The sequence below is a fragment of the Rhea pennata genome, chromosome 9, assembly GCF_028389875.1.
Source record: "Rhea pennata isolate bPtePen1 chromosome 9, bPtePen1.pri, whole genome shotgun sequence".
NCBI lineage: Eukaryota > Metazoa > Chordata > Aves > Rheiformes > Rheidae > Rhea > Rhea pennata.
Window position 1 is genome coordinate 1,685,784 of NC_084671.1, and position 25,830 is coordinate 1,711,613.

A 25,830-nucleotide genomic window follows, 5' to 3' on the forward strand; every position below is an offset into this window, starting at 1 on the left:
GATATAATTATACAGTTAATATTGAATTTAAATTTGTCAAAAAGCTTTATTCCAACCAGAATCTCAAAAAATAAAAATAATTAAAATATTAATGCTTTGCTATTATTGAAATCATCCAGAACTTAAACAAGTATCCAACGTGATCTCCAAATTGTCAGACAAAAACAACCAACATCACCTTTTCTTTTGCCAGCAGCTAACATAACTGTATCACACTTCTCTGCCACAGCTGACAGAAAGTACATTTCTCAGTTCTCCTAAAATGTTCACAGAAATGCATTCTGCAAACAGGTGGGCTGACAGAAGGCATTATTTGCCCACCTATCCCTCCCCAGACATTTGCCATCCTCCCTTTGCAACTGCTGCAAGAGCTGCTTATATAATCACTTGCTTTCCCGTTCAGCTTACACAAGGAAGAGGTCTCTGCAAACTCAGCTCATTTTGGATAGTGTGGATTGGGAAACACTCCTATGAAGTGGTAACCTCCAGCACACGGGTAACTGCAGAGCAGAACAACCTGGACTGTTCTGCTTGAACAGCAGGGCCTCAAAAGAATGCCCGTCTGCAGCCTTACTAGGTTTGAGTAATAAAAATGTTCCAGACAAATGCAGGACAAAGGAAAACTAGTGCTGACTGATAAAAGCAAGATAACATAGTAGGAGGTAGGAGAAACCAGTAGTATTTATAATGTTTGCCTGAGAATGTCATTCACAATTTAAAATTTCCTGGTTAGATTATTAGAATTTACCACTGAAGTTAGTAAGATAACCAAAGTAAAACAGCATTAATACACAAATCTTGTGACAAACCTAAAGCTTCAAAGAACTGTCTGTCGTTTACCCCACAATTAACAAGTTGCACTAAAATTACCTTCAACGCATCGACAACCATCTTGCAGTACTCGTGCATACATCTCCACTCTGGACTGGGAGAGCAGCTGGTCTCCTGTCAGGTACGTATTGTGAGATGAAGCAATAAAGTAATTACAAAGGGGTTGATCCATGTCCTGGTGTACTTCACAATGCAGTGGATTAAATACATCACAAGCAGGACTGCGCATAAAATTGGTGAAACCTTTGAACAAAGAGGAACAGTTTTTCCACAGATGTAGTATATCTTATCAAATGAATAATTTGCACTCTAACACTTCTTTTTCCTGCTTACACTTGTCAGTGTTAATTCATCACCCAAAAACTGTTGAACCACATAATCATATTAATCTTGAATCAAGTTTATCTTCCAATATCTCATATTTTCAGCATGTTGACTGCTGTCTGGGGCTTTCTTGTTTCATTTGCAAGTTGCTCTGAAGAGGCTGCATAGACATAATCCACAGTTGGCATCAACAAAGATAATCTTTATTGAAGCCTATGGGAGTCCTGACAACTTTGAGAAGAATACATTCTCGAGATCCAACCTTTGCCTCTGCACAATCTTGAAAGAGTTTTAAATTAGAAAAGAGAATACAATCTGGAAAAGCACATTCACACTTGCCAAAAAGTATACAAGTATTTGCAAAACATGGCACTGAGCTGAAAGATTCCTAAGAAATCAATTACAAAGAATAGCAAAAATAGAAGCTAGAATTCGAATATAAACATAAAATCTAAATAACAAATAGAAGCTATATAAGAAGGCTGAAAAAAACCCCATAGATCTATAAACCAGCTACCAATTTGTTTTCAGATCAGATATTTTCTTCAGACTCTCAAGGAGTAGATGACAAAAATGCATGTGTAAAAATTCTCTGAACCTTGGAGAATCCCTTGATGTCAAATCCAATGCACAAACTAAGATAAGCGTGCTAAAGCTGTCTCCAATAGTTCAGACAAAACCATTCCACCAACAGACAAAACAGAGAAAGGTGTTATTGGCTCTGTTAGAATTTGGTGAATGAAAATATCCTCTCTTGTAATTATTCAATGAGATAAAAATGATTTCTCTTCACTTAGATGCTAAGGGCAAATACAGTGCACAGCTAAAGGATAAGTTATTACTGTTATGAAAACCTTTGCCTTTTCCTTTCTCCCTCACAAATAGATATCTCCTATCCCCTTTTGACTCTTGGAAAAGCATCAGTGTAAGAGAGAAATCAGGTCAGTTGTCTGGGCAGCATCAGCCTTCATTTCCTGGGATGCTGAAATGTACCTTGGAAGATGAGTCACTCGCTTAAGGGAATATAACTGGGGAGGGTGGGAGGGAGAGAGGGAACATCAGCCTCACTTTGAGCAAATTGTGAAGTATTTGACATGTGCACTGCGTTTCTCTCACTGAACCTAGTGATAGTAACAGGTAAGAGTTATCCCATTCTGTTCCACCATAAATCTGACCTGAGTAAGAGGAGTCAGAGTAAAATCCTCCAACACTGGAGAGCAGAAAACAGGAAAATCCTCAAATACTGGAGAGCAGAAAAGAGACATAGGGATGTGATGCCTGCAAGAGTATAGGCTTGGTATTCTCCATATGTCAGGACTTTCTGTTGCTACTGACCACCAATAGGTCCCAAGTTAAGAAGTAATCTTCAGAAGGTAGTAACAGTGTCAATAAAAACAAAACAAAAGGGCACACTTCTACTGAAATTAATGAGATTTGACAACTTATGCAGATCACAGGACAGAACCAGGAGCCAAACTGATATCCTGACTTAAAAGCAGAAGGCTTTGTTCTGAATTTACTTCTGACACTTATTCTAACACTACTGCTACTCTTCTACTGTAAATAAACATTGACCCTACTGAAGACACTGTGTGGACAGGGTAGCAGCCACCTAAGGGACTGTGCTGCAGCACAGATACCATGGGGACCCAGGCACATTCACCAGCTCAGCTCTAGTTTACAGTTTTCTCTATGCTGCAAGCTTATCTGAGAAGATTGTACTGATTTACACCACCTTAAATCTAATCAGAATCAAACTGAGGAAGTTTTCTTAACTATCCACTTCAAGAACATGAAATATGAAACATGTCAAAAGGATAATGCGGGTCAGACAAATTCTGAAAGGAACTCAAACATAAGAGGAGAAGCAGAAATATTTTAAAGAAATATAAGTGCTTTCAAAAACACTCTTTTTAAATATCACAGCTTGTTCACTTTGCTTTATTTCAGTTTAAGTGAATTGCCCAGAGTCGCCCAGCAAGCTTATTGCAGAACTGTAAGGCTATATTCCAGCTACATTATGTGGAGAAAGACTTTTTTCTCCCTATAGAACTAACCTACCAAATTGTTCTGCTTCATAACAGCCATCTTCTCAGCAAATTAACAACTCAGACTGGAATTTGATGCTAAACGGGATTCTGAATGCACCATCTGCAATTGCTTTAGCAAACAAGATGAACCAAGTTACTAAAACCCAAAGAAAATGGAACTGTCTTTATTTTTTTTATTTTACATCAACATAAATCAAAAGATAGTATAGGAGTGGTTCCAGATCTACAGAGACAGAGAGCAGAATGTAAACTTGGCTTTTATTACTTCAGCTAGAATAGGTTACAGTATAAACCATATAGTATATATACATATATTTTTTTTTGGATAGCACACTGCTATTTGGATAATTCATCCCACCTGCTCTCTTATCTCTCCCATATCTCACAAATATGCACCTACCACTACTGACTATTGACCTTTCACGTAATGCCATAGTCATCAAATACTATCATCTACACCAAAATGGTATTAGAACTTTTCTACTCCACTACAATAGGTCAAGACATGAAAATAATTTAGAGATCAAGAACTTTACCTTCAATACCCAAAACATTTTGCTCCTTGTTTTCTTCTGATACTTCAAACTTCTGTATGATGTCAAGACAATATTCTGGTGTCACATTATCCATCTGCACAAAAATGACAAAGTTAATGTACATATTTTTTCTACTATGTGACCAGCTTTTTGAAGTCTACTTCATGCTTTTAAGTCTCGTTGAAAATCTTGTGATCAAACACAATTAAGACCACCAGTAAAACTACTGTTGAAGGACCTTTCCAGATTTGATTTCGATTTGATTTTGTCAGTGCTCCACAAGCCTCCTGTCTATTTTACCTTTGAGCAGAAAAATAGGAGAGACAGTGATCACTACTAAAAATTGTCCTTTGATCTTAAAAGATAAAAATTAGCTGTTAAGCACAATGAACAGTTCTCATTTCAACTCTACTGCTCAGTAGAGCTATGAAGCGATAGTCTTTAATACAATTTACTTTTAAAAAAAAATTGGTGGAGGTTGATTTTATTTTCATACATTTTCCACTTCTCTGATTTCATTGCTTTCAAGAGGGTTACCTATAACATACAGGCTATGAGATAAATAATTAGATTCTGAAATGAAAAACAGCAGTCCTTCTGAAAAGAATGAGGATTTTATCATCAGCTTCAAGTAGCCTACAACTGAAGTCCTAACCAACTTTAATGGGGCCAGAATGTCATATAGATATTTCCTCTAAGATTAAAGAACCAACTTTTCACTCATCTCATCTTTCTTCTCTCCTCTCCCCCTCCTCCTATTAAGCTGTAGAGAACCAAAACAAAAACATAAGATTGTGCATATTTCCCTCCTCTACTAATATTACAGGACAGTGATGATGACACTTAACAACTTCGGCAGTTTATTTGTAGTATTACCATCTTTACTGTTTGCACTCAGCGTTCTTTGCCAAAGTCAGCTCAAACACCTTCTTTGAACTGACACTTGAAGCAGTCTGGAAGCAAAGGTACATGCGGTTCCTTTTCTTAAAAGTGTGTCAGCCCTGTTAACATGACTGCTTCAGGCAAAGGCAGGAGCGAGGTTAATCATGCTGCAGATTATGTAATATCTACTGTTTGAGGGGAAGAAAAAGTCTCATCTTTAATTCACTCTTTCCATCATTTCCTGTAGTTTAGCATTTTCAGCATCAGCATTCAACTGTATAGAAATCTTTTTTTAAAAAGTAGATTGAGAGAGTCAATCTGTTTTAAAGGCCTGATTCAGTCAAGAGCAGAACTCTTCCCGAGAGATCTGGGATGCCATGACTACCACATCTCATAACAACTGAGATACTACAGCTTAAATATGAAAAATAACCAAAGGAGAAAAAACCTAGATGCATAAACTGTTAGATGTATAGTATCAGATGCAAAGTGAGTAGTTCCACTTATATGGCGACTCTAGTTGGTGGGGGGAAAAGTATTAAAATAAGATATATATTCCAGTCTGCTAACAGGAAGAGACAGTTCCATCAGTGATGACACTAATTGGCTAAGCAGCAAATAAGAAAGGCTAACCTAATTTTAAGTTAGGTAAGGATCTGAATTAGAGTCAAAATTGGTTTAAAGAGGTTAATATTCCATCCAGAAGAGGTCAGATAGGGGGTCACTGCTTATTTCATGAATGACCTAAGTGGCTTCTACATACAGTCGCCCTCGATTCTGGAGAACAAATCCACACATTTGACTTGAAAACAGGGAATGACAGGCAAAGGAATTAATCACAGTGCATCAACTTCCTCTGAATGAATCATGGCAGGACTAAAGTCTTAAGCAGGAATATTTCTAAGCATTGACTATTGATCACAATGTATCTGCTATTAATTATATCAAATTTGCACAGGGGAAATTCCCATGGTCCTGTCAAGTTACTCCAACAATTCAAGTCCAGACAGAATAAGATTGTTGGCTTACCATTCCTCATTACCAAATGTTCTACACACACATTCATCCTCTTCTAACTATAGTTATAGCATGCACTTGAAACTATGAATGCTGGAATTTTGATGGCACTTCCAGAGCGGTGCTTTCAATTCCTGTATCTGCTTGCGTTTATTTATCTGGAGCTTTGCCTTCCGGAATGCTGGTTTGCAAAGGTAGGTAGACAGTGAGACATCATTATTTACAAGTCTTTGCTTCACAGTTTGAAATAAACATTTGTATTACAAGTCTGTGCTCCCCCACAAAAAAAGTTGTAGATTAAGATAGATTTTTTCCATTACACCTAAGTATAAAGACTTCTTATCAGAACTTAATTATTAGTTCATACCAGAAGCTATACCATAGCTAAGACTATGGGAGGGAGAAAGTGAGACAAAATGGAATCTCTGTTAAGAAAAAAAAAAAAAAAAAAAACACACACAACCAATGGACCAATAAAACTGAAAGTGTTTGACATAATTTCAAAGACATAACCTCACCTTCTCATCCCAGCAAGAAAATTCTGGGATAAGCAATTGGAGCAGTTGTCTTATCTAGTTACTTAAAATCTCTCAGAAGCTTCTATACTCACAAATAAACTGATTTTCTTAAAGTCTTTTGGCAGATGGATGAAAAATCTCTGGTTTTAGAATACTCAGTTTTCACAACTATACCACTGGGAACAAAAGCTTCAGAGAACTGTTATGTCTCATCATTGATTAGAAACTCCTGGACAGGAAAAGGTTACCTGTCATTAGCTTAGTCTCCACAATAGGAAAATTTAATGTTTGTTTGGATTCCACTGACTGCACTGGGAGTTAAACTCATGCCATTAGTGCCATCCTGAAGGGGCTTATTTTTCTAAACATGGACATTATTTGTTGTTATAAGAGCATCTCAGTATCTGACTAGGAGAGCACCTTGCTACTGTGAGTACCATAACAAGTCATTTTCATCCTTCACTTCTCAGTGAAAATCATCTCCTGTAGTATGTATGCAAACTGTGTGGGCAGGCTACATATCAAACAAAAAATCTGCAATATTTAACCATCATCAAAAAAGGTTTCCTTAAAATATTAGTTAATTATCCAAACAAATTTTGCTAATTCAAACTATGTAATATTTTATTTGGATCTCTTTCAATAGATTTTTCAAAATCAGTTTCCCCACACAGATTTATTTGGTAATACAAAATAGGATTATATACTACAGAGAAATATATACTATACTTTGTATATTTGAAAAGTCAGGGTTGACAGATCAGGCATATTAAAAAAAAATCTAGTAAAGCATTGATAGATTTTATTTGTCTTAATAAAGAGATATTTTCCTAGTACAAGAAAAAACGTATCTTTTTTCTTTTTTAAAAAAATATTGACAGGTCCATAAGCTTTAAATAATCATCCACCTCTGGCTGTATTTCATTAGCCACACAATTTCAGAACCACTTCATATCCAAGATAGCATCACTCTACCTTAGAGTTTATCTGTTTAAAGTAATTTGGAATTCATTCAAAATTACTTTATTATAAAACATGTCTAATAAGCATCCATATACCAGACAATACTGAGATCCTGAAGTAGTTCTACAGCATAACCTTGAGCGTCTTTTCATTCACATCTTTCTTCCCTTCTATCTGCATTTCTTGCACAGAAGGATAGCTCAGCTTGTTTTCTTTCCTGAACATTTTATTTATATTTGCTAGTTAAGCTGATATGATGAGACGCCTGCTAGAATTACACAGGATAATGGGAACAAGAACAGTTCAGTAGGGAAAACAACTGATTATCCCAGCTCAAGTATATGTTGCTGTTTGATTACAAACACTATTTGTAACAGCCTCTTCTTCAGCACAAGCAAATTAAAATTAACTTTTTCCTTATTCCACGTGGTTCCTTGATATCTGAGTGACAGGGTACTTGTGTGCTTTAGGAACAAAGTCATCTAATCTTCTCCAAAGCTGCATCTGTTAAGGAAAATTCCACTGATCTGTGCTTTTCAACTTTAGCTTTAGAGAGATCATTATTTCAGCTCCTAATTTGTTTTTATTAAATTTTAGTCTTCTGTTAGAAGTAATATCAAAAAATAATTTTCACTAATGACCAAATATTTAGATGTACAGATTATTGAAGATGGTCAGTAGTTATGCTTCTGAAATCTCTTGGATATAGAATTACTTTTTTCTTTTTTAATATTTCTGATTAAAAGGTTTAATTTTGATGCAGATATGTTCTTTTAAAGAATATCAGCCTTTGAATGTCCAATAAGATGTTGGGTCTTTAAATGGATTAATTTATTTTTCTAAAAATAACATCCTTCAAATTTCTGCAAGAAATAGCATTATCCTTGATCTGCAGTGTAGAAGTAGGAGAAAGGGAAGAGAAAAGTCACTTTCATTTTCACAAATCTTGCAAGCAGGGCAGACAATTTCCAAAATCCCAATGTCATCAGAATCTGCAGATCACTGCAGTTTAAGGTAATGGGAGAGCCCTCTTCTATAGCAATCTATGAGCTAAGAATGGGAAGGGAAATAAGAATATAAAATAGAAAAGTTGAGACATAAAAGGGAAGAGAAATTAGAGAAGTGCAATTCCAAGAGAAAGTGTTCCAGTACAGGATTGCAACCCACAAATAGTTTCAACAGTGAAATACAGGAAGTTCTGTCTGAACGTGAGAAAAAAAAAAAACTTCTTTCCTCTGAGAATAACTGAGTATTGGAACAAATTGCCCAGAGAGGTTCTGGAGTCTCCATCTTTGGAGAGATGCTCAGAAACCATCTGGACGCAATCCTCGGCGATGTGCTAGGGGACCCTACTCGGACAGGGGACTTGGACTACATCTTCAGAGATCCCTTCCAACCTCGACTATTCTGTGATTCTGTGAACAGATTACAGATGGTTTAGGCTTTAATTGCTCACAGTTAATTATCTTATGACAAAATCAACACAGAAATAGTCAAACAAAGCAAGGATATTCTTCCAACTTCAACGTAAGCTGTCGAAGCAAAAACGTCGTAACATACAAAGTCATCACATAGACCAGTTACACTGATCTTCTTTGTTTCTAAGTGTGAGTGAAAGCGAAAAGAAATCAGCTTGCTTTTCTATTGAGAATCTATGTTGCTGTAACAAGAGTTCCTGCACAAAACAGCAAGGATTGACCAGGCATCATCATCTGGTTTTATCTTCCTTGTGTGAGATTAACATGCATCATAGTCTTTCTTTCTTTTCAAGGTCCATGTACCAGCATCAATATTCTCATAATTTCTTACTCCTTTCAGGATACTGGTTCCTGCTATCTTTCAGTTTATGCTCCATATCAAATCACATCCTCCATTGTCACTCTAAGACCTCATCTAATACTAAGTTGAAGATTAATTAAGATAAGATCATCAAATACAAAAAGCCATTTACTTCCATAACATATACCAACTCATTACATATCCTTAAAACCAAATCCTAGAGAGCAGGTATAGTGGTTTCAAAACATTTATTTTCTAGAAGTGTATTTAACGCTCATTTCCTAACGCAGGTGTGACAAAAAACAGTATTTACTGCAATACTAATTATTCCAGTGACACCATATAATTAGTGTAGGCCAAAGAATAAGGATAAATTTATTCTCTCAAGCAGACTTATAACTCAAAATCTGCTAACCCATACTGAATAACTAATGCAAAGCTTTATATGATAATATGTACATGTTGCCAGGGTGTAATTGTAAAATTACTTCCTCTTCAATCCAGTTAAAGTGACCAGGGACAACTAGTTCTACCAGTTGATATTAGTAAGGTATTTCAAGTCACGTGTTCACGCCATGCTGATGAGAAAAGCTGCCAGGACACAGTGCTGCCATATGAGCCCCTTCTATTCCTGTGTGGCTATGCAACTCCAGTTCATTTGAAATTACAAAGGACATCAGACACAGGTCAATAAGGTGAAGGATTACCTCTCCAAAAAACCAAATTAAGTGTACAGTAGAACATTTTCGAAGATTCAGACGTAACCCACTCAGTGTGACGCTAGCATTCCTACTGTCACCGTGAGGCCCAGGCTGCATACAGCAGTGCCTCTCTACCACAGAATACATCAGTTTGGTACCACTAAAATGGCACGGGGTTAACATTTCCATATGGTGCCTGTCACTGGAGCACAACAGGGCACGTTACACAATGCAGAGCACTTTCCTGGAGCGTGCAGCATATACAGACTGTGGATGAAGGCAAGAGCTCCTTTTTCTCAGGACAGACGAGAACCGTACTGCAGAGCAACTGATCCATGGTGAAGCAGCAGGTGGCAAAACAGGCACACAGAAAACCTCTCTTCTCAGAAAACCAAGATTAAACATTCCAGGTTTGTAACACCAACACAAAGTCTTGCAGCCACACAAAACTACTGGCACAAGTGTCAGAGGCCTCTGAGATGACTGTGAAATAGAAGCACTTATGTGACATGAATACAGCAGAGACATGAAAGGAAGAACAGGAACAACTGCCAGCTGGCCAACCCCCTAAACAGGACAGCTCTGGGGCTCCAGGGACTGGTACAGAATGAGGCCATTCGCTCTATAATACATGTCCAGAGTGGCCAGCAACTGCAGAGATGCTCTCTAACACGAACAATGTTTATAGAGCCAAATGCTGAAATTTTGCTTGTCACCCAAAGACAAGTATGAGACAAGCTCTGTCAGTAAAAAGAGGCTGGAGATCCTGCTGTGGAAGCTATCTGTCATTTTACAGGGGATCGGTTTCTGGGCAGGACTAATTCAGACTTTGATACTGGTTCATTAGGAAGCAGCACTGATGAAGGGACAACTCTCAGGCATGTAGACCTGACTAGACCTCCCAGGGATGTTCCTCTTGCACAATCACGTGTGGCTAAAAGGACTGAAGCATCAGCAGTCATTCCAGTAAAGCAGCTTATTTTCTGCTCCCTTATTCTGAAGCCATATAATTACAATTTCAGTAGTGATGAAGTGAGTTTAACTGCACCTAAGTGGAAATAATCTGTTTCACAAGCTCTTGGGTGAAGGCAATTGGAAAGTCTTCTTAAAAGAAGCAAGCCCGGCAAGTTAAAACAAAACCAACAAACACCCAAAGAACACAAAAAAGCACCTTAGTCTTCCGCCCTCAGGCTGCAGAATATTTAAAAGCCTTGCCAGAATAATAGCAGATGGAGTTTGATGGACTGTCCACAAACTTCCAAGCAGTCTAGATGAGAGCAAAAATTAAATGATGTTTGGTTAAAGGCATTTTAGACTTGCATTACAATTTGAACTATTATCAGCTTTTGAAAGCAGTCTTACTTTGCCTGAGGACATTGTTATCACTCACGTCTGTGTTTTGAAAATGCAAAAGAGTAAGTCTGCTATAACACTGATAATATTGGAAAGTGAGATGAGAAGGATAAGAGGGACAAGGCAAAGTGCAAGGTGCTTCTTCACACGCTGCCAAGAGGTTCATTTACAGAAGGTCATATTTTTATTTATTTACTTATTTGAACAATGTTGAGCAGCCTATTTAGAGCAGAGAGTACTGTCTGCATTCAGGATATGGAATGGTGTAGACAGAACAGGTAGAGTAAGGTAGGCTGGACAGTCAACTTATTTTTTCTGCTGCATCAGTAGTTTCATTGTGTCCCTGTGTGCCCAGAGACACCTGCCTCTTTAACATGTTTTTCTTTCTGCTACAGTTCCCAGAGTGCCCTCTCATATCACTGCTCTTCAGTTGTGTCTGGGAACTTCGGCATCTCCATGAACACATCCTCCCTAGAGGATTTCTTTCACTTCCTCATCAGTGTCAACCTTCCTGCTGCTGTCAAGAGTGCTCCACTGAAGGGCACCTAGATAGAAGGCACTGATCAAAAAGAAAACAAAATAAAAAGTAGCCAACTCAGAATTCTGAGTTAGGGCAATAGCAGAAAGGGAAAAACACAAATGTTTTGTGCTTTAAAGTTGCAACCAGTAGAATTGCCAGAATTGCCTGTAGAGAAACCTGTGTGTTGAGATTATCACAGTGTTACTAGCAACAATTAGTTCCATGTTTCAAGGGAGGAGGGGGGAAGAACTGGGGAGTCAGCCAAGTCAGGGAACTGCCACAATGGCCAGAAGGGGGAAAATTCAGTAACAAAATACAGCCTGTTGATACCTCTTGCTAGGGATAACTCAGAAAGGGCAGTCACTGCAGAATCCCAGAACACCACAAGACTATCCTATGACGGCAGACAAAACAAGCATTTGTACTCAGGAAGCTCAAGTAGGTCAGGGAGCTAGTTTATTTTCTACAGGTTGTTTTGCAACAATATTCTCTGCAAGGATGTGTGGGTTGGGCAAACAATGAAGGACCAATTGCCAGAAAAAACATGAGTCCTAGAATTCAGGGATTCCTGAGGAGTATCCCCATGCACAGTTTTGGTAGCAGGTTATCCCCTACAGGACAGGAAGATGGTCAGGAAATTTTCTGCTGAAGCAACATACTTCAGAATGGCTTGAGATTTTTCTGTTCAGCTAGTTTTCATAAGTACATCAGGGGAAATCTCTGACTTTCAGTCAATTTTGTTTCTTCAGCTGTTTACACTTTAAAATTCCTCATCACTGTCTCTGCTTGCGTCGTTCTCGGAATCTGATCTCTCTTGCTTGCTTCTGAGGTTGCACACCAAAGTGCAAATTATAGGTGTTAAGTTTTCTTTGTATAAGTTGCATAGACTTTCATAAATAAAATTTGGGAAGAAGGTAGAAGAGGGGAAAAAAGTGGGGGAGGGGAGAGGTGGGAGAGGAAGAATTTTGAGAACTCTGGACACATTGCCATGGCCAGATGGGTGCAATACCTCTGCAACAGCTCATGGAGGTAAAGTTAGATGAGCCACATAACAGCTTAGAACTTCATAGCTTGCAGAAGTGGTATTACTGAACTGATACCAACTCCACCTTTTGTGATCTCACAACTGCTTTCTGTGTGGATCCATAAGAACTTCTGTTCATGTAGCTTGGTTTTCTGCCCATATGCTGTAGCCCACAATTGCTGGATGCCAGCTCCTTACAATACATTTTTTTCCTAATACAAAAGGCATAATGTAGGAACCTAACACCAAGCACAGCCAGTAAGTAAAAGCAGCATGAGTGTCTTTAATTGCAAGTAGAGTTGCTATGAGCAAGAAAACAATTCCGAATTTAAAAATAATTCATTTTCTAATGGATAACCATCTGTGTTACGTCACAAATGTAATCTTCCCTTAAATATCTAATTGAAATTTAGGCCACATTTAAATGAGGTTCTTCTGCTTTATAACAAAATTTAGCAATTTCAATGGACATCGCTTAATCTTATTTCCTCATACTCAAATCAAGATCAATGCATGAAAATTATAGCTGAGCTCACATATATATATACATATATATATACATATATATATATAGCTCATCATCTCCATGACAGGAATCAGTAGAACATACTAAGAATATAGCAAACAAGAATATGAAGCCAAATAGTATTACATATTCTCCCTATGTTTTCATATCACTGTTTTTGTATATTTGTCAATATTTAAGCTGTTGCTTTTATTACTGCTACTATTACCATTGATACTTGGGAACTCATAAGATACATAATAGTATCATAGAATTCAATTTTGCTTACATGAACAGATATGCAATCACAAAAATTCATTTTGGCACAGGTTACTGAACTAAGCCAGACAGGTAAACCACCTGCAGATAGTCACAAATTGGTTTAATTTGCTCCTCATATTTTGGCACATATTTACAGCTTTAAAGTTTATCACATATTACTCTTAATTCATTTTAAGAGTGTACCTGCCAAGACTGTTAATCATGAAAAGGTCTTTCCTGAAGACACAAGCTCTGCGCACACGCCCCTCCATCCCTCACATCACCAAAAAACAATGTTAAACTGTGCTAACACACCTAAGTTGTATACAACTGAGAAGTGTAGGTGTTACCTGAATGCCATTATAAACTACCAAACATTAACCATACTGCCCTGTGCTGCCTTTCTGCCTTTCTTCTACAGTAAGATTCCGAAAAATTCACCAACATTTTCTAGAAGCATTTAAAAGCATTTAAAGTTTTTGGGCTTTTTTTTTTTTTTTTTTTTTTTTTTTGTTCCAGCATCTATTCTCTTGTTTTCCCCTGGAACAAAACATTTTCCACAGAATTCTTCTCCTCTGCTAGCATTCATTTATATGCATGCACACATATGTGACTGTGTGGTATTCCCATACCTTTTGTTCCACCCTCAGGAATTGTGCAAGTTCTTCAACAGTAAGGTGATCTTTCTTGTCACTGTAGCTCAAGAGCAATAAGTAGAGATCTCGTCGTAAGGACATCATCTTGTAAAACACTGAAAACTCTTCAAAATTTAGGGTTCCCTGATTCTCATCTGTGTCAGCTTCCTAAGAGATAAAGACATTGAAGTAAGTGTGCTAGATGCATGAAATCAAGGAACAAAGTAAAATAGGACTTACGTACAAAAAAAGAAATTTAAAAAATTATAATCTACAAGATCCTGTTCAGTGTCAGAAATCCTAGTAGGCACTGTCTAAAACAACTGCAAGAGAATAATCACATCTACTGGATTTTTTAGCGTTACTGTGCTAAAGATACAAGTTCCCCATGAAGATCTCAACTCCATCTATCTTTGAATTTATTTCCAACATAAAGAGGCTTGCCCTGGGCTTTATTCTAATCTCGGTCACTTTTGCATATCTTGCAGTTATCCTGGATTACAATATAGCAAGAAGCAATAACTCTACTTCTTACATTCCTCCAAGAGCAGAAGTAGACACTTAAAAATATTTAGAATAATATTATAGTCTTAAATTTATGTCAAGTCAAACCGTAACACTCATCCAACCACCAGCAGCACTCTGTAGGGAAGACAATTTAGCAGCAGCAGTTAAGTTCCACACCAAATGTATTCCCAATAACCCCAGTTCTGACTGCAATTTTTGTTTATTGTCATAGGTAGGAAGAGAAGAAAACAGTACTTAACATATGTTAATACAGGCTTTTTACTGTGAACATCTGCCTAAGAAGATTACTTTAGATTTACAAAATAGAGAATATATTCTGAAGAACTGCTTTCAAACTGCATAGGTCTCCACATAACCAAACTACAGGAAAACTGTAACTCTTGCTAAGCAGACAATGGAAAAAAGTAATATAAAAATGGTGCATTCTTGTATTCATATCAAAATGCTTTGTATGTGGAGGTTTTGGTTTTTGGTTTTTTTTTTGTTTGTTTTTTTGTTTTTTTTTTTTAAAAAGCAATGATTTGGCTTTGAGTCTGTTAGCTTGCCTCTTCACTGGTTCACCAAATAAAAATTCCTCTCCAGAAGGACAGTCTTCATCTAACTTTCACTTCTTCCTTCCTCCAGTATGTGCCCAATCTCACTTTCTCTAGAGCAGAGGTGCTCATCAAATAGAAAACAATGAATGAATCTGTCCTGCTTCACTTTCCAAGGAGCCAGTTTTACTTTTCATTCACAAACTATTCCCTTTAACTTTGAAGCATGTCTTAGGACAAGAACTGCTCTTTACATCAAAACGTATGTACAAATAACTGAAGTAACAGCCCCATAGTCCATTTCCAGAAGCAAAACATGGACTTGGGCTGTCTCATAAACCTGGCTACTACATGGAGCATTATATGCTCCTCCAGGCCCTGGGGCATTTGTGCATGCCCAGATAAGCTGTGACACTAAGTCACCCAAGCAGTATGACGTGAGTAGACTGAGTGTAAACCAAACACAAAGAACCCAGGACCAACATATTTTTTGCCAGATCAAAATAAGAGCTGCCTCTGGGTATGCAAAGGCTGTTGCCTGCTATTGAGTTCCCTCCTTCATCCCTAGACATTTCTTTAAAGCTAGAGTGAAGTGTTTTTTTTAAAAAAATCTGTCAGTATATGGCTTCATAATTCTCTGCCTCTCCAGCCGTCGTCAGCAATATCAGCAACACCTGAGGATCTGTAGTAGCTGCATTTCATTACATCTTGTTAGTGCTACTGTCATTCGAGCTATAAGCTCAGATCTCAGGAAGTAAGCTGAGAAGAAAGTAATTCCCAGCTATCTGGTATCAAACAGAATTTTATCTCATCATTTTATGATATATTTTCACATATTCTAAGTGAAAATTATAATTCGAGGAAATGAGGAAATCACCCCTGTATCACAACTGCGCAAGCCCCCACACTTTTCAGAACCTTGGGGAGTAATGTATACTCCACGAGGTATACCTCTGAGGATGATTCTGTGCCAGACAGGCAAAACAACTTTTCACCCTACAAGGTTCTCCAGCTCTGCCCCTTTCCCCCATCTTTTTTCTTTACTTCTTCTTTTTTTTTTTTCTTTTTTTTAAGGAATAAATCAGATTTTGGCTAGCACTACTTTTGAAAAGTTAAAAGAATGTAATTTTGCTTCTGATTATGTCTTTGGTTTATCTTTCCCTTCCTATGCCATAAATATTAAGGCAAGTTGAAAATGGTAACTATTTTCAGACAACAAAAATAAAACATTTCATTTTAACTAACTAAAAGAGGTTAAAAAAGCCAATTCCTTTAATAAAGTCTGTCTATTAAATACTTTTCCATGAAGTAAATGTAAAAAAAAAATGTATTTTAATTAACAGTAACTTCGTTGTGCATTAATATACCACAGCACAGGATAACACAATTCACAAACATGAAAACAATGTATCTGAAAAAGTAATCTTAACATTGACTGGGAGAAAACTTGTGGGGTGCTGGAAAGGACAGAGTTTGAAGTCCCAATTCGCAGATCCTCCTTCTAGCTCTGCCCAGAAATAGACCGTCTCTGGCACTACCTAACCATAATCTCACATATTAGGGGCCACTGACCTGAAACATTTGTCGGACCTTCCGGCGGGGCAAGTTAACATTTAGTTTATGCATCAGCTGGTGGATCTCTTCAATATTCAGCAGACCATCTCCATTCTTGTCAGCTTCCTCAAAAGTCTGTTTCACCCAGCTGCAAACAGGTTAAAGGAAAGGTACAACAGAGTGATTTCTTCAGGGAGCAGGAAGGCAGAGCATTTGGCAGATAAGGTAGACTAGAACTCAAGAGGAGATCCAGGGCCCAGCTCCGCTGGGCAGTAGTGATGTACTCCTTAGCAGAGCACCTTAACATCTGCTCTGGAGAAGAACTGAGCAATATTCAAGATAACCTTCACTAACATATCTTTTTCAAGTCAGTGCCCCCAGGCAAAATGTTTGAATGAAGACTTCTCCGCCTCCACTGGAACTACTAGGGCATACAGTGAAATAAGTTCATTGTTGACAGAGATCAGATGATATCTATATGGTTTCTCCATGCTGGTGCTGAACTAAATCATTTTTGCTAGTGTATCTCTTCTGTAGAATCATCAGGTGTAATTAAATCCACCAATTTCAGTGGAGTTATGTCTGAGTGCTGCTGGACTTACGACTCTCAGGACTTAGGCTCAACAGGCATCTGTATAAGAGATGTCATTAATCTAGTGCAAGAGGATGGAATGAATGAGACTCAATGAAACCAGTCCATGTACATTACCACCCCGTGGTTTCCATTAACAGCCTCAAAAAACCAAACAAACAAGCAAAAAAAACCACCCAACCATTTTCATCTCTCTGATTTCTCAAGGACTATGCTACAATTTTCATTTGTATTTAAGCCTTCTATTTCTCAACAACTTCTCCTCTGATCACCACTTTCTCCGATATCTCTGCCCTCACCTTTTACACCATACCTTCTGCAGGGCAGCAACACATCAATAAATATCATAAGTTACACAGAGAAAATGGATAGGGATTTTACTTTTTCTCCCTGTACAAGAATGAAAGGACATCAAATAAAGCTAGCAAGCTAGCAACTGTTAAGAATTGCTTTTTTTTTTTTTTTTTTTTTTTTTAACTTCACATAGCACACCATTCATGTCTACAACAACCTATCACAGGATATTCTACAAGTTTGCATGGGTTCAAGGTGACACTGAACAAATGCAAAGGAAAGAAACATTAAACACAGAAGTTTCATTTAAATGTTTGAAACTGGCACCAGTTTCTGACAATTATTTACACCTGGGTTCACAGTAATAACCCCTGGTTCTCTCATTTCTGATTTTAGCTTCTTCTCTTCTCTTAGAATGTATTCTAAGTTTTTAAATACTGCTAGGTTTGTTCTGATATCGTTTCCTGCATCTCCTTCATCTGCTTGGACCTCCCCATCTCCTAACCGGTAACTTTTACCTTCTTTTTACACATATATCCCTTTGTGGCTTTTGCTAAATTCTGACTCCAGCTGCAACTGTTATAAGGTCATTTTGTCTGCAGTCTTCTAGCTGCCACATTTGGTAACAAACAAGACTTGAAGTGACTCTTCACCAGCAGGGAACATACAGCAGATATGTGCAACTCTGAAGAATCATAGATAAATACAGAAAGTTACATATGTTTTCACAGAGCATGCAATATACCCCTCAAACAGATCTGTGCCCGTCTTGTGTCAGAACTAAACACTGAAAATAGAAGTTAAAAATGTCTGAAGTATATATATTCTCCAGGAGAATTATTTGCGAACAACCATTGTAGCTTTCCTTGTAGCAGCAGACTGGTTACAATTATAATCAAGATAATCTTTTCTTGTTTAGCAGGGAGACAGTTTTTTGTGTTTAACATTCTAGATAGCACTGTATTGAAAGAAAGCATATCAGGAAAACATTCAGTAGCTATGGTCTTCAAGAAGTTTACTTTTGTTACTAGACTACAATACTTTTGAGTTTTAAAGATTTGTGCTCCTCAAAAATCAGTGGAGGCTAAGAAGCAGACATAGATACCTGATACATACTGACCAAGAGAAATGAAGATGTCCAAGAATCACTGGTCAGTTTACTGAAAAACACTCAAAGTTTAGGGTTTCATCAGCACAAAGACTAACAAGCTGGAATTTCCAACCAGTAACATCACAGTGTCTTCTAATGGACTTTGCAACTCACAGCAGAGTAAGTGTACAATTGGACAAATAGATGATGACAAAAATCCTAAATAAGTCAGGACACTGAAGTCTTTCACAGGTTGTTAATAGAAAGGTAACTACACAACCAGCCAGACCACACAGGCTCACACACAAAGGCTTTCCTTTTAAGAAAAGCACAGAAAGGAACAACTATGTAAGAATGACACTATTACTGCACTGTGCTGTAGGGCCTGATCAAACTACCACCTGCTAACTGCATGCTGGGGTTAGCTTTTATTTAGATTACCAGAAATAAATGCTTTGACCTTTTGACACAAATTTCACTAACAAAATAGAAGACCATGCTCACAGACTTCTAAGGAGTTTAATCCAGTCTAAGTCACAGCTGATGTTTTATTGTACAGATAAATGTCATGTCAAATCTGTAACACAATTCCATCGCAATCAATAGCAAAATTTTCAGTCTCTGAACAAGAAGTGAAAAGACATCCTATACCAAAGCTACTAAAACACAAACCAGAAATATTGAAATGGGAGCTGGAGTTCAGGCTTATAAAAGGATACTGATCGTGAGTTCTCTGTCGTTTAGCAAGGGAGTCCTCATCACTTATTCCAGCCATCAAATATTTCAGTCCTGTGATCCAGGTGCGAGCCTCCTCTGGGTTAGAGGTAATCAGATCCAGTGACTCCATGTGGTTACCATGATAAATAGTAAAGCAACAGCTTGGGTCAAAGTTCCCCTCAGCATGACGGTGGAAAATTTCAGACTGGCGTCCTTCAGCAACTTTGTAAATGGAATCAATGACAACTGTGGAGGGAAAAGGGAAATTAAGAACTGATATGGCTTGGATATGCACTCAATTTCTTACTACTTTTGAACGATTCCAAATTATTCACAGTAAAAAGTAAGTATTTTTAATATTAGATCTTCATATCAGAAGAGACTTTGAGGTTTGAAAGTTTATCCTTGCTTTGGCCATACTGTGTGCACAGTAAACCTGCCCTCAAAGGCAGAACTATTACAGAGACAAAAAGGTTACAGCAAAGCTCTGTGCGCTCTCTGCTAAGCCAGTAGACTGTAAAGTATTCAAAGAGGAACATGAGTAGCTGGGTGCCAACTGCATTCTATCAGTAACATTACAGTGTTCCAGAGGGACCACACTCATAGCAGCCATCCTTTCCACAGTATAAAGAGGGATATTTTTGCTGTGTTAAGGTAATGTGACTCCAAAGAGCTATGCTCTTTTAACATAGTAGCCTTTAGCTACCACTCACTTGACCAAAAACACCTAATGTCACTAACTAACCTGACAATACTATGATTTCTAGCCCTTGCTTTATTGAATAAAACATTGATTTGAATGAACAGAACTATTATTTCCAGTTAGAAACAGAAATAATGCCATATAGTAACTTAAACATACAATAATATTTATAGAAATTTATTGCATTTACTAAATTTAAGAAATTTATCAAAACCTTTCTAGATTCTATATTTAAAACTCTGTGTGCATTTAAGAGGTCAGCACAGTTCGTTATAAAGCCATCCTTGAGTTTGTTCATACTTTACATAAACCCATGGCAAAATGTTGACACCAGACTGAAATACATTTCCATTCCTTTCACAATGCCAAACTTCTACTATGTAGTTAAACTCTACTTGCACATATGAAAAGCTTTAAGTGTCACATCACACTTTAAATAAGCACTGAAAAGATTTAATTTATCCAAAAATATTGTTCAATTTTCCCTCTAACTCACATTCTAAACTGAACTGCCCAAGGAATTCAAAGAAATATTAAAAATTTACTTTTTGCCTTTTCACTTTTTCTGGATGGTCTCCATCGGATGCAGGTCCTATGTTCATCCAGGTAGAAGAGACGAACTAGCCCTTTGGTTCCACTCTTCAGTTTAACCATCTGAGTCCCAGACTGCATAACACTCATGCATCTTTCAACTGCAAAGCAGAAAAGAATAAATTTATTTTAATTCTGCTAAAAAAATATGATTTACTAGCCTTTAAACATGTACCTACCACATGAAAATTTCGACTTGCACCTTAAATGACAGGATCTAGTCATTACTGTGCAAGAGATGTTGCAAATAAAGTTATTTTTAGAACATTTGGTAAAACCCAATAAAAAAAATAAACCAAAAGAATTGAACTTATCATTTCATAAGTATACATCTTTACTGTATTTGGATAACACTTGGCTTTACAAGACATTCCTATTCATTGCAAGTATAACGTTCAGCTTCATTAAGCACTTGGGAGCTTATTTCCATCACAATAAATCCTAAAATAAAGTAGAGCTTGTCAAATTCAGCAAAGAGTGACAAAGACTTCCTCTTGCTTTCACTTATAAGTTTCATAGAGACGAGATGCAAATATACAAAAATAACGATTTAAAACAATATGATAATGATAGTGCACTGAAGTACTTCATAACGTCTTCTTCCAACAGCAGATATTTTTCTCTCCCTTTTTCTTTTTTGAAGAAATCACAGCAGAAAGGCTGGATTAATCTATATTGAGTTTTTCTCCAAAGGCAAGCTCTAACACTTCATAGAACTGAGGAACAGTTTGCATTGTGGTTATATGTGCACCATACTACAAACCAAAATATTTTAAAGAGAAAGGTGCAAATATACAAGTATGCTAAAATTAATTTTCCCCTACACTATTTTTCAATCAAATATTTTGCATTTGGCTACAGAAGTCTGGGATATTACTCCAATTACTTGATGTATCAAACGTTCTGCTAAGACCTGGTTTTGATCTCACCTCAGTTTACACCCTCACTAGAGTAGCAATCGCACCATTCTAGGAAACAAGAATTAGGTCTCAGATCATTTCTATGTTCTCATCATCCTTTCCACGTTTTCCTTTGAAAACGTTCACAGCTCTGATACCAACTGGTTCATCAGAACCCACAGATTATAGTGACCCCAAATTAGTTTATCAGGCACTGCAGAAACTATGTTTGCTTGCTAATGCCATTCATTGAGCTGTAGATGTTCATTCATCAAATCTTTATATATATAATATATACATATACACACTCTCTCTCTCTCTCTCTCTCTCTATATATATACATAGTATAGTAACACAGGAAGTCACAAGTGGCATCAAGTGAAATTTTAAATGTTGCTAGTGTAAAATATCATCTGAAAGAATCTTGAACAAATCACTAATATTGTTCTTTCTGTTGCAAGACAGTAAATTCCAGACACATTCTTTTTACCTCTGCATCCACAAACAAACATTAACAGGACGGAATTATTTTCTGAAATGCTCTTCCATGTCAGGAAAAGCTCCTTTGAAGATGTGAGATTTAAGCCAGTCACCTAAGCTCTTTTCCATGTCTGTACAGTGGGAGTTGCTAGTCAACTAGTTTACAGAAATAAATTACATAGAATGGTCCATCTACATCAGCTAGTGCTCAAATCTAACAGCAATAAGGGTAATACAGCGTTGAGGTGGATACAGCACTACATCAGATTAATCTAATCAATTTTTAATAGCTTCACATAAAGTAGTACATAGACTTTGGTAAGGGAAGAATTCATTCAGGGTTTCTATTCAGTGGCATGTAAATTAATAATTATCTTGCCAACTATTTTTGCTGAACATCTGTAATTTTTACTTTTAGGTACAGAAAAGTGTCCATTAAAACTATAATAGAGTCCATTCTGTTAGATGCAAGTTCTTCCCTTAAAAGTGATCAACCTATCAGCTACACAATGCAAAGCTTTCTAACGCCGTTTATGGGGGAAAAAACTCAATTAACAGAGTTTCTCTGCTTGAGCAGGGGGGTTGGACTTGATGATCTCCAGAGGTCCCTTCCAACCTTACCCATTCTCTGAAGCATAATAAGCACTGAGCCTTCTGCAGCCTGTAAATGAAAATTTATTTTAGTTCATTATTTAGCAAAATAAGAACAGTTTTCTCAAGAACAGGAAGAGGTTGTCCGGTGCTCCTGCCAGTTTTCAAAGCATTGTTACAAGTCCTGAATTTTTCAGCTCTCCTTAAAGGGGGGAGGGGAAAGCTGTTTTTGTTGTTTATTTAGTTCTAATGACCTATGTGAGTGCCTGGACTTGTCAATGAGAATCATCTGATAGAAGTGATAACGGTGAGAGAGAAAAAGAAAGAAAGGTCATTCAGAGGCAATGAGGAATCAGAATTTCTTCTTTTCAGCTAGCTTCTCCACACAAAAGAATAAAATTCATCTGTGAAAAACCCTTCACAATCCTAGAGAAAAAAAATCCTACTTATATCAAAAAAGTAATGAAGGCAAATATTTTAGTTTACAGCTGTTTCACACTTACTTTCTTAAATATATTTTTATATTTGCATTATTATACATGCTATTGTAATTTTAAAACTCAGCACTTTTCACATTTTGAAGACTATGATTTGAATTCCATTCTTGTGGGCTCAGTAATTCTTTAGTTTGTATCTTGCATTTTTGACACTGCTAGAACTGTTAATGAAATCACAAATCTTCCCTCCCCCAAATATTTGCATCCCCTCTATCCTACTATCAAATTTTCAGCACATCCATCCATCCAGTCTGGGACAAGATGACTTTTTTTGTTTTGATTAAAATATATATTCATTTTTTCCCATTTCATCTCACATCTTCCCTCCTACATTTTTTCCCCAAACACTAAGATCACAATAACGCTTCCTCTTAGTTTGACTATAATCTACATTCCTAAACTACTTCCCATTATTATCATGCTTTCTGAGCTTCTCCTCACTTCATATCACTCCGTATTCACCTCCCAGATAATTTGTGTACGCTCTGGCTGCCTCCCAAATACTATCTGGGTCTTTTCTTATTTTGCCTTTCTTCTTTCCACCACCTCTCTTCAGTACTCCTCTCAAAATAACGACAAAGCAACGCACTCTCCCACTCTTCCCTCTGAGAGCTTCATTTCTCTAGCATCTGACACATCCTTCCCTTCAAGAAGGGCTGGAAAAGCAGTAGCAGATAGTGCCAGTTACAGCATCATAAGATACTCCAAGTGCTCCCGCATGCCAGCGTGCATTGTGCTGGCACTGCTTAGTGAATCTTCATGATAGAAACACAGCCAGTGCACTTCTTCCAGCATAGACCAACACAACCACAATCCCAAATAAAGAACATGTCTGCTGCTCCTTCCAAAGGGGCAATTGCTTGGATTCAGCCAGTGCAGCTTCCCAAGCTTTCCTCAAACATGGTGATGAGCAGCCATCATCACTGGACAACTTCCCTGCAGCTCCCTCATACAAAGCCACTTTTGTATGCAAGCCAAATGCCACGTCAAAAAGCTATATCAGACACAGCACATTTTTGCCAATTTGTTTTCTTATCTGGAGGAAGGAAAGGACCAAACAAAAATAATACTCCTCTGAACACACAACAGATGTATACACAACATGCACAAGCCCAATAACTTCATCTTTAAAATTATCTGACCTTCCCCTGACTTATCACTTATTCCAAAAGAATGGGTGGATCTAGAAGTGCTTTACATTGAGCCAGAAAAGTAACAGAAAAAGATGCTATTATAACTTAGAGTATTCACTTGTTAACTGTAGCAGTTTTAACTTATATCCTATTGAACTGCACAAACTACCAGGAAGACAAGCCTTTACAAGGCAAAACATGGAAAAGTCAGAACTTTAAAGTAGAAAGATTAAGTGAGGCAAAAAAATAAACTCCTAAAACTTATGTCAAATAAAAGATCCAAGGCTTTCACTTTGGTACTGAGTTTAGCTCAAGTATGCCTTGGGTTCACACCTAATAAACCAGACACTGTCTAGTTTTTCAGCACAACCCTCTATAGAAAAAGGTTATACGAATGTAACAGGATACATAAATTTGAACTGCTTAGTTAACCTGGTGTACAAACTGTATTAAAGTTTTTATTTCACTATTAAAGTGATTTATTGCAATCACTCAGGATTTAGCTCAGGAAGAAGTTTAGGAACAAGCTACTCACTGCAGAAATAGAAAATCTATATATTTTTTCTGAGCCTAACCATATCAGTTATTAATAAAGTCTTACAAAAATAAATAACTCAAGTCCTTTAATTTTCATTAGCTCAGACATGAGAGAAAGAACTGTTGTATCACTAAAATGTTGTTGAGGATCACTAGTAAAATGCAGTGAGAAGAGGACAATTTTTTTTAATGCAAGAAAAGCAGAAAATGGGCCACACTCAGATATTAAATGCACCAAAAATATGTGCTGGGGCAGAGAAGACATTTTGGTTTTGATTTATAGTTCCTCTTCAAGGTATCCACTGCCTAAACATTTCTATATGACTTCTGTAATTAGTAGAGACACATTTACTTTTCAGGCAGACTTCCAAAGCAGAGTTATATGCAACAGATTAAAATACTTCACACAAACAAAGCAGAAGAAATTCAATTCCTGCCATGTAGCTCAATTTTCTCCATTTATCAAATGCCATCTGCAATAAGTCTAGTACTTAAATAAGCACCGTCTTTACTGCCTGTATTTTTCCAGGTCTATGAAAACACCATCAGAATGCAACTATTTAAATAAGAATACAAGAATATGCGTAAGAAAATTAATTGCATCATCCTTATTGTACTACTAATAGTAGAGAAAGAATCCACGTTAAAGAACAGACCACTGTTACAGGAATGACACTATTCAAAGGCCCATCGGCTTTCAATTCTATCAACCATTTACAAAATGCTTGATCCTTTTCTTTAAATTATTCATAAAATATAAGGACACAAAGAAACAATCTTTTTCAAATCTATTTCTAACATGCTAATTTCAATCTCTAGCCAGACATTCACAAAAGACGGACACAACACATTAGCATCTGAATATGATAAAGCCATTGAACAGAGGCAATTCAGAATAAAGCTCCAGAAGAGCATGAAATTCAAGAATGCTTTCTTTTAGCAAAGAAATTAACCTGGAATACGAAGATTGGTTCTAGAAAAGCAATTAATGCTCTAGATAAACCAGATATATTGGGAAAGTGAAGCATCTCTTCAGCTGAGAGCTATATTAGCATTTGAGAAATCAAGACACTGCTTCTATTATTGGATAATTTTCCAATGTAAAGACTAACTGTACATTTTTTCCAATGTCTGAAAATTGGTTCTAGTTTATAACTTAATGTAGCTTATAACATGCTGAGAGAGAGCAAG

At 37.0% G+C, this 25,830-nt stretch overlaps 1 protein-coding gene across 3 annotated transcripts in view; it reads right to left on the reverse strand.

Moving 5' to 3' along the window:
- PLCH1 (phospholipase C eta 1) overlaps window positions 1-25,830 on the reverse strand; it is a 78,687-nt gene that overhangs the window by 28,597 nt on the left and 24,260 nt on the right. For all 3 annotated transcript variants that reach the window (XM_062582233.1, XM_062582232.1, XM_062582230.1), the window contains exons 2-7: window positions 20,457-20,603; window positions 19,211-19,454; window positions 16,534-16,663; window positions 13,898-14,068; window positions 3,743-3,836; window positions 871-1,074 (exon numbers count right to left, since the gene is read on the reverse strand). In XM_062582233.1, the coding sequence (XP_062438217.1) occupies window positions 871-1,074; window positions 3,743-3,836; window positions 13,898-14,068; window positions 16,534-16,663; window positions 19,211-19,454; window positions 20,457-20,603 (990 nt within the window). The remainder of the gene's footprint in view (window positions 1-870; window positions 1,075-3,742; window positions 3,837-13,897; window positions 14,069-16,533; window positions 16,664-19,210; window positions 19,455-20,456; window positions 20,604-25,830) is intronic.